Source organism: Megalops cyprinoides, chromosome 4 (assembly GCF_013368585.1).
Source record: "Megalops cyprinoides isolate fMegCyp1 chromosome 4, fMegCyp1.pri, whole genome shotgun sequence".
In the NCBI taxonomy this organism is placed as follows: Eukaryota; Metazoa; Chordata; class Actinopteri; order Elopiformes; family Megalopidae; genus Megalops; species Megalops cyprinoides.
In genome coordinates, this window is record NC_050586.1 from 2,735,001 (window position 1) to 2,749,125 (window position 14,125).

At 45.9% G+C, this 14,125-nt stretch overlaps 1 protein-coding gene across 2 annotated transcripts in view; it reads right to left on the reverse strand.

The window, feature by feature from the left end:
* Positions 1–6,965, reverse strand: part of LOC118776017 (retinoic acid receptor RXR-alpha-A-like) — an 82,195-nt gene extending 75,230 nt beyond the window's left edge. For both annotated transcript variants that reach the window (XM_036526057.1, XM_036526055.1), the window contains exon 1: positions 6,748–6,965. In XM_036526057.1, the coding sequence (XP_036381950.1) occupies positions 6,748–6,775 (28 nt within the window). In that variant the 5' untranslated portion in view covers positions 6,776–6,965. The remainder of the gene's footprint in view (positions 1–6,747) is intronic.
* Positions 6,966–14,125: the final 7,160 nt, after the last annotated feature.

Genomic DNA, 14,125 nt, shown 5'->3' on the forward strand with positions numbered 1-14,125 from the left:
AAGTGTCAGAAAGACTACACTAAAAGAGACAAGCATCCTACAGACTCCCTGCATGCAATTTCTTTAGAAATATGCTAAATTTACATTATATTACATGACAGTCATGTAGCAGACGCTCTTATCCAGAGCGACTTCCAGCACAATATAGCATAAGTGTATCCATTCACACTGAATGAGCAACAGACAAAGAAAAGCACCAATCAATGCACACAGGACAGAAATAGGCCAGTTTCCAATTATAATTAATATCCAAAAAAGAGCACAAAAATTTTGGATGCATCTAAAATCAAGTCCCCATAGCTAATTGCAATTTAAGGCACTTCAAACCCAAGAGCTAATCCCAAAAAAGAGCCCCTCAGTCAGCTGGCTCTGAAACTACCTACCCCAGTAACAGCTAACACACAAAGACTTCAGAACAGCACTGCTTGCCATCAGCAAATTAGAGTAACCCAAATTATAAAAGAAACAAAAATATCTTATCTGGAACATCAGAACCATAAAACCAAAACAAAAAATAAACATAATTGCTACTGGGCCCTAAACAGGGATTACACACTAGCAGGGTATCTCTTCACTGCCAGAGACGGAGCAGAGACAGACCCTGACCGGGTACTGGTTAAAAAAGATATGTGGTCATTGTTACACAGGAGAGGTAGAGACAGAAATCACTTCCATCTACACTGTGGAAAATATTCAAAAATAAGATGTTTGTATTATAAAAAAAAAATCTACCGAAGTACCAACTATTTAATTTGATGCCAAATTATGAAAAACTGTGAGTCCTGCTGGGGGAGGGAGTGACAGCCCTACGACAGACGGCAGAGTGCAGTTCTGCCGTACGCAGAGGGACAGTGAGCGACCACCAATCATCACTACTCAGTCTATACCCTGTTTCATCAAAACACGTTTATTTAGTCATCGTTTATTGGTTATTTGTTACTTTCTTCTCTTCATTTTTTTAATGTATTTTGTGTTTGTATACATATGTGTGCATGTCTGTATGTACCTAATCTTGGGGAGGGGAGGGGGAGAGGGAGAGAGAGAGAGAGACAGAGAGAGAGAGAAAGAGAGCGCAAGAAGCAAACAACAGGAGACCCCACACTCCACACCACTTTTTTGTTCAGATGTGATTCAGTCCCTCTGTCTGTCTTGTCTGTCTTAAGGACATGGTGACAGCCTTGCAGGACTCTGACGATGTTCCTCCTCACAACTAAATCAGCTGTGAACCAGACAACCCCAGGGCGAGCTGAGTCACCCCATCCCGTTTAATCCCGCTAACGTCTGTGAGGGAGGAGAGGCTGAGAAAAGAGGAGAGAGGGAGGACGAAAAACAGCACCCCTCTCACTTACTCTACACTCCTCCTCCACCATGAAGGACAGGTAACAGAAACAGCACTCTCCACGCTCACACAACATCACACTCTCCATGGAAACAGAACCTCATTCTGCAGGAGGACAGAACCTTATGCTCACACTCTCCATGGAAACAGAACCTCACACTCACAGTCTCCATGGAGACAGAACCAAACATACTCTATCGATCCAGGGGAGGGCAGGGGTGGGGCGGAGTCAGAGTGGGCGAGTTACAGTAAAAGTCCTCTGTGCTTCAGACTGTGTCCCATCCTGCTGAAAACACACCACACTCCCCAAACCACGACACACACACAAGACTTGCAGAGATGCATTCCACAGAAACACAGCGCCCACTCCTCCTCCTCCTCCTCTTCCTCCTCCTCCTGCACCATCTTCAGAGTTCCCTCTGTCTCAGAGCTGTCGTTACCCAGACACCTCTACAGTTACGCCTGCATTGTATCCGATTGTATTCTGCAGGTCAGAGTTCACACAGCTCTGCCCACACACGTGCACTGCAGGGCAGGCCCACACACACAGCCTGCCCACCGATCGCGTCGTTCGACCCTGAACTCTGGAGCTGTTCCACTCAATGCACAGATAACATCATTTTCCATTCATTTTTCCTCAGATGTCTTCAACCTGTTGAACTGACAGAGGTGCGTGAAGGTTAAGAAGCTTTTTCAAATTTACACCTGCAACGACCCAGCAGGATTTCAAACCTGTACCTTTCTGGACATGTCCATCTTCCTAAATGTTACCCCCTATAGCTATCCATAAACCCCCATGCAAGCGTCACAGCCAAACACAGTCCCTGACAAACATATAATTCCACACAGTCAGATGTGATTACATACAGCTTCACACAGTCAAGACACCCTACAGAACCTGCTGCGAGTCCCACATTGTCACACTAACACATGGCTTATCACACAGACACACACACACACAATGGTTTGTACTCTGCAGCGGCTGACCCTCATCACAAAGGTAAGAGAACTGATGAGGTGTGATGTGAATTACACCAGGATTACAGAGGAGGAGGGGCTCAGAAAATGAGTACAGAACTGAACTATCAGATCTACATTCTGTGTTATCTGAAACCGGCGTCTCAACAAAAGTCATTTCTTCAAAACTGAGAAAATGCTGTTCCTTTAGACGTTTTCTGCGGGAGTCATGGGGAGCTATGGGTGCTGTCTACATTAAAACTAACCTGGGAAGCTCATGCATATTTTTGAATCTGGAAAAACATGCATGCATACAACTCAAAATAAAACCTAAAGTACACCAGTTGAACACCGAGCTCATCTTTACCTACCGAATGCTTCAGACACAGAGTTACTTTCAGCGTATGAGAGGAGACAGCCAGACACATGGGCTGCCTGCTGCTTCCTGTCCTGCTGCAGTAATACACCACATCTGTGTGTTTCCTGGTGAGAACCATTTCGTTATGAAATAAACACGCGAGTTAAACGGTGCATTTTTGTTCGGCAGCATGGTGGGGGGTCGGAGGAAGACGCTGAAAGACAGAGCGCACTCAGGGCAAAGGTCAAGGTTCTCAGTCCAAAGTGTGTGACGCTCTTTATCGGGAAGTCATGGTGGAGTGCGTAGTGTGTGTAGAGCCCCATACACAGATCAATAAGCAGGCTGCGTCTGCACACAGCGAGCTGTAAATCACGGCCGGTTTCTGCCTCTGAATCTTCGTTCCTGCAACTGCAGCTCTGTCACTTTGTGTGACACAAATTCCTGGCACAGAGAGGCTTGAGCAGCACATTAAATCTGAATGCACATTAGCAGACATGTTTCTGAAAGCACAGCTCTAACTGGATTACAGCGGTTAATTTTTGACACATTTTTCCCCAGAGAATAAAATCTCTTCAGAGCCACTTTAAATGCTTTGTACTGAAAGCTTTGCCTTTCGTTCGGCTGAGGTGAGCGCAGGGAGTCCCTCGTATTCTGACCTGTGAACCTTCTCCCCTTTAGCCATGCTAAAGAAATGACAGCTGGCCTGCTTCACGAGGAGCGGCATCGCTTCAGAAACACTGAACTGCCGCGCTGTAAACCAATCTGTCTCAGTTTTAATAAGCCCCCCCACACACACACACACACGCACACACACACATCCTGACCCTCCTGCCATTGAAGCCTGCAGTGATCGGGTGGAAAAACAGGAGCCCTTCGCACATTGCAGGCCACCCTCAGAGAGAGCGGGCACCGGGCGCAAACTCTCAGAGCGGAAGCAGCATTAAACCCGCGATGTCTTCAGCGCCGTCTCCCGTGTGTACTTACAGTAAACCCTCCATTAGCACACACAGCGTGAAAAATCCTCTGCACGCATGACCTTTTATGGGTTGAAAAATAAAACACATCACACTCAGCGCGGCCACCATCCCGAGGGGGGGTACGTCGGACAGAGACGGGGACAAGCGGAGGGGGAGTTTGCTTTGCTCCGTGTCCTCCCCCACCCCTGGGACACCCCTCTCAGCTACTACAGTGGCCTCCCTCCTGTCCCAAAAAAAGGCGTTTTTGCCAAATATTAATTTTGCACTTATCTGCACAATTTGTATCTATGAAGATAAGGAAAAATCAATGTATAATATATTTCTCTTGCTACAAATGTGTGAGACCAATCCTCTCGCCCGTCTCTGTCCAATGTACATCCCACCTTAGATGACCGAAGAGACACACGGATGCAGTTCTGTGCGTGAGATTTGACAGCACGATTTTCTCAGCAATGCTCACAGCTTTAGTGCTGCGACAGTGTTTGAATGACAATAGACACCGAACTGTTTTATTTCAACTCAAGAGGTTGCAGAAATTCATATTGATTCCTGTCTCCTCATTTGATGCAAGCCGGCTGATAACAGCAAACAAACATTAACGACCAGCGAGACAGTCCCTTACAGTGTTTTTTTAAAACTTAATTCATAACGTACTACATGTCCACTCTGACTGTCAACCGAGGGTTGAAATTACAGGACACCTTAGGTCATAAACTGATCAAACGTGCACCGTCCAGCCAATTTCACTTAGTGACTTACTATTCAATGTACCAGATTAGCTTTTCTTATCTTGGCAACAATCTTAAACAATCCAGAAAATTGCTGGCTTGCAATAAAGTTTTTAACCGAAGTGGAAAAACCCCTTACGCAACCACTTGAACTCGGGCGAACATTCCAAAGGAATTATTCCTATATGTTCCGATGGAGTAAGGACGCGGACGCAGCCTCGACGGCGGCACCGGGCTCCCGTGTGAGACAGTAACAGGCACCTCACTCCTGCCCGCTTTGTATACTGATCTGACGCTTTAAAGATTGATTTGACGCATGATCAAGAAACTTTTCCTAGGGGAAGCAGCGACCCTCCGATTGACTCGGGTAAGGTGTAAAAAAGGTGTAATAAAATAAATCATAAGAATTCATGGGAATGTAGGCATTATTAACATTATTACAACACTGTAAATGCAGAAATTTATTTTTTCCATGTAACAGACTGACCGCAGACAGGGTTCACCGTATCTTTTGGGACGCAGGACATATAGTTCATCGCTTTCTCGCATCCTGAATAATTTCACATACTGTTGAAACAGTGCGTGACAAAAATGATTGCATTACATAAATAAATATCTACAGTGGCTGAGTGCATAATCAAAAATTATTGTTAATAAACGCTTCCAGGTTCGAAATGTAACTGAGTCCCTTTCCATTTGTCCCTATCTGAACTTCATGAACAGAGTCCCAAAATCTCTACGATCTTGCATTTTTCTCACAAAGTTTCCGTTTCCTCGTGTGTCCTCACTCGTCATTGGAGAAAAGATTGACACATATGCAGATTTTCACCTTGTCCATCTCGACAAACCTGCAGATTAAGATCATACATCTTTCATTTCTACAGCATCCGATGCCGTATTCAAAAGCGGCGCGGGTGCTCATTAATAGTTGCACAAATGTTAATATGACGATTATTAGCACAGTGATATTAAATAAAGGATTGAGGATAACTTCACATTTCTCAGATCGAGATTCTGCCCATCTGGACACAGAAATCGGTTTGAATTATAAATGTTTTGACATGTTTTTGAGGACTTCAAAGAGAAAAATTACTCGATTACGCCCTCGGAGTTAAATTGACCTGAGTTCGTTTAATCTCCCACACGGTAATTCCGAAGCTTCGCTCAGCGATGCCCCAAAGCGCTGCACCCTGAAAGATCCGAATCAGAGCTGCTCCTCATTTCAGCCTCTGACAGCGGAGAAATATGAATCCGGATCAGAAACTGAGAGACTGCGTTTTTCTTTTTTCATTTTTAATTTTACTGTCCATGCAAAAACTACAATCTCGTGGACAATTTCCACAACGGCTTTACTGGAGGAAAGAAAAAACGGAGCGCCGATGCGACTTTGAAATGTAACATGATTTATTATCGACATAAAAACGATTGGCACAAGCGCTTAATGGTGATGACAGCAGGAAAAACATTCCGGCGAGTGTGCCCGAACAGGGTATTTACCCGCTGACACAGCGCGCGCGAGCTTCCAAAACCCAGCGCCCTTACCGTCCGCGCGCCGTACCCCCGCGTCTCGCGCGGGGTGGCAGGGGCTCTCGCGCCACCGCAGGCTTTGAATAAGTTTGCGAAACGCTCGCGGATGCGCGGATGCGCGCGGAGCGGCGAGGGAACAGCCTGTTCCGGCAGCGGCACGCCGGCCAGGTGGGAGAGGACTGCACACTCTCAGCGAAGCAATCACAAGCACCGTGTTTATGTCAGGCTGAACGCAAACGAGAACGTATTTGCAGTCACAGAAACGTCGGAGAAACCCCTGATTAACGTCTGGCTAACACCCATTCGAGTCATTTCATTTTCTTTTTTTTTTTTTAGTGAGGTTGTAAACTAGCTAGCTAGCAGAGTGACTGCACTGGTATTTTCAACTAAACTCTTTAACATACCAACAGTTTAAAACGCAAAATATGGTCAGTACTCTTTTAAAATATAATATTCCACTTCATAACAGCTTGCTAGCTAATCAAAATACATCCTGTCACTGCCTGAGTTGGATTTCCCAGCCGGGCTGGTGACTCGCTAACGTTTGGAGTGCGATTCGGTAACTAAAATGTTGCATTTTCCCCAGCTGGATGTTGACGGTTGTAGTTAGCAGTTTATAACCAAAAGCCAGCTTAATGACCGATTTTCAAACCGCGCTCCCAGACTTTATTTACAGTTTCTGATTGATACCAGGTAGGCTGTTATTGCAGTGACTGTGGCTATGTTTAAACTTGCGAGGTGCAGCGTGAACTCGAACACGCCAGTTACATAAATCACCTTCGACCCGACAGTTGACAGCCACCAAAATTTCACAGTCAAAAATGACAACAAGCACGTATTTTCCAACAGGGAGAAACTTACCCAGAGACAGGAACGGTTTGGTTTCCATGTCTAGTGGACTAGCTTCATGCCAGCTGCTCCGAGCAGAAAATGAACAGATATTCTTGGAGTCAAATAAAGAAGGATCCAGAGGGAAACAGTGACGACCTTAATTCTGACTTCTGTCTGTTGTGTCAAAATTCACTGAACGTAAGTAAAGTACTTCTGTCTGCTCCGGCTCTTCTTTGCGCCCTCTTTACGCTCCGCTCCCGTTTCTACTGCGAGCTGTACTGCAAAGGGGACCCTCCCAGGGGGGACTCCTACTGCCACGCGCACCCCCGCAACGACGCCTAGAACCAACGGCGCTTCTTATTAACTCCTCTCTGAAGTCGTCTGCTTCGCATATCTGGTCAGCCCCCCACCCTCCCCAACACACACACACACACACACACACGATATATACAGTGAAGCACCCGGCTTCAAACACAGCGATCTTTGATGGTTTAAGTGTAAACAACGTCAATGCAACATCATATGCAACGATTTAAACGCATTAATTATTTATAAACTCAAATGATTTAGACTCACTTTAGACACACTATTTGATAGAACAGAACTGATGGCAGTCATTATCACCATCCTGTTTGCCTGAGGGTTAGAGGCCCACAGTATGAAAAGCTTGAGGAGTGTGTAGAGTTGTACATTTCTTGGTATAACTGACACTGTCATCCCAGCCTGTAGCCATTTTTATGTATGTTATTGCTTTAGCATACACTTTTAGCCAGAACAACATACATAGCTTAAATAAAATCAAGTTATACAGCTGGATATTTACAGTTGCAATATTTTGTATAAGGGTACAACAGCAGTTGTCAACCTGTGAATTTTATGGGTGACCCTTAGGTTACCACTATGACACGCTATTGTAGCCCAGAGATCACACATTGGATTCTGTGTGCAAGTACTGCTGCTGTTCGCCTGGGCTGCCTGCTTAACTTAAAGAGTTTCAAAGAGTGCTTAGCTACACGGCTGGGTAATATGAAAAAAGAAATAAAGAGTACAATTGACCTGGACACAGGCCACTGCAGTGCTAATAAATAGCGTCATTTGGAGGGTCCTTGTGTTGTGTAGAGGAGGCTAATCAATTAGCAGTTCACGCTCTGCCCCGGCGTGGAGAGGCGTCGTGTTTTAATGACAAACTGACCCGCTCACAGGGGCAAGGGAGCATGCTGATCACATGACACAGAACGCTGGCAGTATAGCGCAGAAAGATCACCACGGATACGCTGCTGTCTCTGAGTGCAGAGTATCTCTCCCCCCAAACTCCTGTGTAACAGCCTGTGGTCCCAGCTAATGCAGATCGTCACAGGGTACCTGGACCAAGTGACACGGGTCAGCTGACTTTAACAATAACAATGCGATCACCCTTGAAATTCAGAAAACAATTTTTTTTTCTTTGCCATCACCTCAAAGGTGTGTTGTGCTGCTATCTTTGATTTCAGATCTTTCTTCTACGTTTTGGAGGTGGCGGCCAGGAACATAAAAATCAGATCAATTATAAGTAGCAGCGGGAATGAGAGAAACAAAAATCAGAATCAAAGGAAGCTTGAGCCACATGTGGAATTTAAGAAGGAAGGTGATTTTATAAGTAAATGCATCAGCCCTGCAAAGAGCACTGGATTAAAAAAAAACTCCAGTCAGCAAAGAGGGGGGAACCTGGTTATTGCTTTTCTCGCTTTCCTGCTCAGTTGTGTGGGTCACATGACCAGATAGATTCCTAATCCTAACGGCATATCTTTCCCACACCAACTGCTTCCCCCGACACCCCCCCCCCCCACCCCACCCCCACCCCCACAGCACATGGGCAGCATATAGGAAGGGCTTTAAAGAAAACGTACACTTCCTGTGACTGCAGTTGGGCTGCTGTGGGGATCTCCCTCGGAGTGCTTCTGCACTGCGAAGCCATCTGCAGGTTTCTCCTTTTGAAATTCCTCCCGTTCTGCGTATCGTCCTCCAGCCTTCCCAGAGGCGTGTGAGGGATTGGCTGCACTTCTCCCCTAACAGCTCAACGGCACTGCCACATGTGCTTCGGGGGGGGGGGGGGGGGGTGGGGGGGGTAGGCGGCTGTGAGGGTGGGGGGTGGTTTCCATATTTAATACAGCGTATTAAAGATCAAAGGAACTGCTTAGTGCTGCACAGTATACAGTTTAAGTGGGTGCAGCAGGCAGAGTTGGGGGATGTCATTACACCCCCCCCAGCTCTGTGTTTGCATATTTGCACCCCCCTCCTGCCCTGTCCCATGCACACCTTCAAACACGTGACAGACTGCAGCAGGAAACCCAGACATCACCCTGACTGCCATGAGAGCTGTTTATGTGTGCATCGCGGAATGCACACAGGTGAAGTGAAAATTCATTCGGAGCCTCATCCCCAGTGATTAGGTCCTCTTCAGGAGATCACACTCCTGATCAGCACCCTCTTCCTCAGTGTCCCGGTTTGGTGTGGGAGACCCTGGAGGAAGGAGCAGGTGTTGACTTCGCTTAGGGAATGAGGAAATGAAGATAGAAGTCTTTGATAAGCATCTGCACTACATATCAATGAGCTCAGGGAGATACCTGTACACTGAATACAGCTGGAGATATCTGCACACTACACAGAGACGGAGATACCTGCACTCTAAATAGAGCTGTATATCCTTCTCACAGTTGTTCTTTCACTCTTTCGGGTGTGTGTGTGTGTGTGTATGTGTGTGCCTGTGTGCGTGTGTGTGTGTGATTGTGTGTGCATCGTGTGTGTCCATATGTGTTTGAGTGCAAGAGCATGTATGCAGAGTATGTGTGTGTGTGTGTGTGCATGTGAATGTGTATTTCTACTTGATTCTACATATCTGTGTGTGTGTGATTGTATTAGTGTGTGCATGCTTAGATGTGTACATGCTTCATCACGATGCATATACTGACAGAAAACAGTTCTTTTGTCACTCTCATTTCCCGGTGAATTCCAAGGCCGATCAATATGTAAGTTATGCCTTATTTATACGCTATTAATGGGCATGGTAGGGGAGGACAGCGGCACTCACAGTCACTCAGAGAGAGGCAGAATATGGACTCTGCATTCACTAGATTCCATTTAGACAAGAAAGTGCTTAAGCGTATCAATGTAATCAGTGAGTAACATCAACATGCTGTAATGCACCAGCAGAGACGGAGCACTGTGATACAGGAGAGAGAGAGAGAGAGAGAGAGAGAGAGGGAGAGAGAGGGAGAGAGAGAGAGGGAGAGAGAGAGAGAGGAGAGAGAGAGAGAGGGAGGGAGAGAGAGAGAGAGAGAGAGAGAGAGAGAGAGAGAGAGACGTTTCCTGCTTCTCTCTGTACTGTGAGAAACACTGCCAAACAAAGGAGATCTTCTATAAAAGTAAAATTTCCCTCCCTCAGTTTACACAAATGACTGCCCTGGTGAAGAGAAGAGGGCCACACAGACCCGCTGCCAGCCCAACACACTACCACCTTCCCTCTGTATGAGAGGAGGATCCGGCTCGGTTTACCAACAGCCTTTTTTACCAACAGCCATTTTTCATTGTCCTTTTTACTGTTCATGTACACATTTCATTCTAATCTGTGAGAAGGAGAGAAGGACAGAGAGAGAGAGGGAGAGAGAGAGAGAGAATAAAGTATTTTAACGGGTACTAGAGAAGGTCTGTATACTTAAATGGGAGTTATATAAATACAATACTACACTTTGCAGAGTTAAATGTTTCCTAAAATCTGTTTATCATTTCTTTTTTCTGTGTATGAATGTATGTTTTGTTTTGGCAATGTGGAAGACTTGGCCAACTGGTCATGCCAGCAAAGCTTACTGAAGTTGAATTGACATATTACCCCAAATGGGGAGAGAGGTGAGAGGAAAGAGAGAGGGAAGTCTTTAAATATTTTGTTTCCTTTCAGATTTTGGGCGCTTGTCTCAGGTCTCTGCTGTGTAATCTACATCAGACACAACACGCTCCTTGAAAGCATCTCGATCACTGGACCTCCTGCCTGCTGGCTAGACCAAGCAATTTCACCCTGTTCTCTGGCTGTGATTAATAGCTGTCTGACCCTTCACCTCGTTCGGCATAAATCAGAGAGCGCTCTGGTGCGAGCTCCTCAGATCACGGCAGACTTCAATCCTCACTCTATCTCCGCACCCAGCTTAGTGTGCTCTGTAGCAGTTCATCTTCGTTAGCTCATTCGTTAGTCTTTTAGCACTTTACGCAACATCATGTCCTTGTGGCAAGGAGACCACTGTCACCACCGCTGCCACCATTACCGCTGTTACCAATGTTACACCATCACCACCACCGTCACTGTCACAGTGTGACACTGTTACCAGCATTACACTACTCCCACCGGTGCCACCGTGACGGAAATTACACCATTTGCACCATTACATTGGGAGCTGCTGGCACGCTATTACAGCTCCCATTACATTGGGAGCTGTAATAGCGTGCTGGCACACGCACAGCTGACGCCTGAGAAAACTGCCAAATGTAAGAGGAATGAACATTGGACACATCTGGAAAAAAAAAAAACATTGTTTTTTTCGAAATTGTCAAATAGAAGTGCTTTTAGTCATTTTCACTTGAAAGCCTATCAGCACTAATACAGCCATTTTTTTGTTACAAAAAATGAAACCCAAAAATGAAAATGTTCTTTTCATGCAAATTATTTGATAAGCAAATTTGTGCTGTTAAGAAAGGAGAGAGAAAGACAGTTAGAGAGGACAAAGAGACAGAGAGAGTGGATGGAGTAAGAGAAACAGAAAGGAGAGAGACAGGGAGATGGGGAGGAGAGAGGCAGAGACATCATCATGCTGACTGATCTCTGACTGAACTCCCTCAAACAGCTCTGCTCTGGACCCAGCTGTGTCTGGGGCTTCTTGCTGTCTGTGTTCAGACCTGATTCACTCCCAGTGAGAGCCTTCCAAAGAGGCCATCAGGGATCCATCTCAAAATGAATAATCAGGTTGATGAATTGAGCAGGGGCAAAGGTCAGCCTCCCTGAGGGTCAAAGGGGAACTCTTGGTTAAGTCCTCACTTAGGCAAGGTGTAAACAGGCCCTTTTCAGTCATGGCCAGAGAGCTCACTCTGAATACTGAGCTTAGTGTCAGCATGGCTTTATGCTGCCTAATGTGTTTGAGGGACAGATATTATTAAAGATTCAGTAAAAACCTTCACTTTAATCACTTTAAACAGCAGAATTAGACTAATTAACATCAGTTGGGGCTAAAAGCAGCACAAGACAAGACTGTGGCAGGCGTGCCTAAGAATCTCATAGGTGAGCTTAAATTGGTGGGTCATCTTGATAGCTTCACTGCAGAGCGAGGCTGCCCGATCATGAGATACTGAATTCGGGGTTTTTACATGCTTGCTTGCTTTACTTAGTTATTTCTTACTCGCCGGCTTACTTAGTTGCCAGGGCAACTCGCATAGCTGAGATTTCGCAGTCTGATCCGCGTCTGTATTTACTGAAGTGAATCGCAGGAAAACGTGCCCCCGAGAGGAGTCGCCGCGCCCCGCCCGGGAATTTGGGTTGCGACTCCTCACCCGGCGCACCACCCTGCCGCCCTGACCAGACGCAGGGGACGCAGCCCGTGGAACCACCGCCTCGGGAGCTATGCAGCTCCCGTAAAATATTTTCATAACAGATTAGAGCCCTTATGGCTCATGGCTGCTATCAATATTGAATATTACATTACCTCCAGCTCTGGTGTGACACGTGCGGCATTTAAATGACTCCGCGGGCCGCTGCGGAGTCCAGATCAGCTGGCTGTGAAATAAGGACGGTCTGTGTACAGCGCCATGAATCATTCTTTAATACTGTATTCCGCAGAAATTGGCAACATGCGTGCGCAGAGATAAATCTCCCCGCTCACGGAGGTGCTGAGGCGGGAGGGCCGTGGGTCTCTCCCCGCCCGTCAGGGGCGAGCCGAGGCGAGGCAGCTGCCGTGTGCCGCCCTAGCGGAGGCTGACGGGTGGACTCTCATCCACCCGAACAGAACCATATGAAAACTTGCGGTTGAGACGCATCTGCGAGGGTGCGGTACAGGGGGGCGTGAGGCGGGCTGAGAGAAGCACGGAGTCTATCGCTTTGCGGCGCTCTGTGAAGAGGGGCGATGAGAGCAAAAACAGAAAACTGCGGTACACCGCTGACGGGCCATCATCCTCCCTTTCCCAGCTGTTACTTCCACGGGGAAGAAGAGCAGGTAACAAAGCAGGCTCTGTGTCCCGGGGCTCGGTCTGCAGGAGTGAAAGCTGCTCTTTTTCAGCTGACTGTAATGTAATACGAGACGTCGTTTCTAACATTTTCCGTACAGTTACTTTCAGTAAATTACATGATACATTCACTCCAGGTGACGGTTCTCCGGTTTTCCACGGATGGACAGAGCTAGTAGTAACATTAGCAGTAACGTTACAAACTTAGGATGGAAGGCATAGTGCACATTCGTTTATGTTTTTTGACTGGATTTTTGACCGGCTTTTTACCGTTAAATAGGCTATCACGGCTCACACTGGGTTGTTTGTACTTTGTATTGCTGCCACGTGTTGTACTTACTCTACTTGACACTACACGCAGAGATCTTTTTTTTGTGGAAAATAATGATTTTAGTGTATTCAGTTTTATATCAAATTAGTCAAGGACATTAGGAGTGGTGCACCATGAATGGCGTTAGCAAGAGACTGTGGGATCAGTGCGCTGTAATAAACCACATTAATGACAGCATAAATAGTGAACTATGTTAAAACACTTCACGGAAAGACAGTAGAATCTGTATAATAATAAAAAATAAGGTCCTCTGGCCCGTGATTCATTTCCTTCACGACCTCATAATAGCCCTCATTTCAAGACGTTTATAGCGGGTGAAGCACAGCACCTGTTAGGTTTAAATCAAATGAAAAACAAACTTCTCTCGGCCATTAGTCAGCCGCAAACACTCATCCTCTTTTTCCAAGAGCACATTCCTAAAGCACAGCGAAATTCCACACAAATAACACCCGTGGCATTCCACAACTTCCACTGCTTGAGGAAAAATCATCACAAGTTCAAGAAAACACACACACACACACACACACACACACACACACACACACACACACACACACACAGATGAATGAAATTCAAGTACAAAACAAAGTTAGATATCTAGAAACAACGGTTCTTGCTTTCACTGACTCTTTTCATGGTTAGAAAAATACTTAGTTTTTGATACAAATGTGTTTGAATTTGATTAGACACATTTAATATTTTTTCAGATCACCTTAGAAATATTGTGGAAACAACGATAATGAATTAGCGCAAACTCGTAAAATATGTTCTTAATGTATCATTTTCTCATACACACACTGAAAGGTAGTGGAACTTGGGTGAAATATGATAGTAATTTCT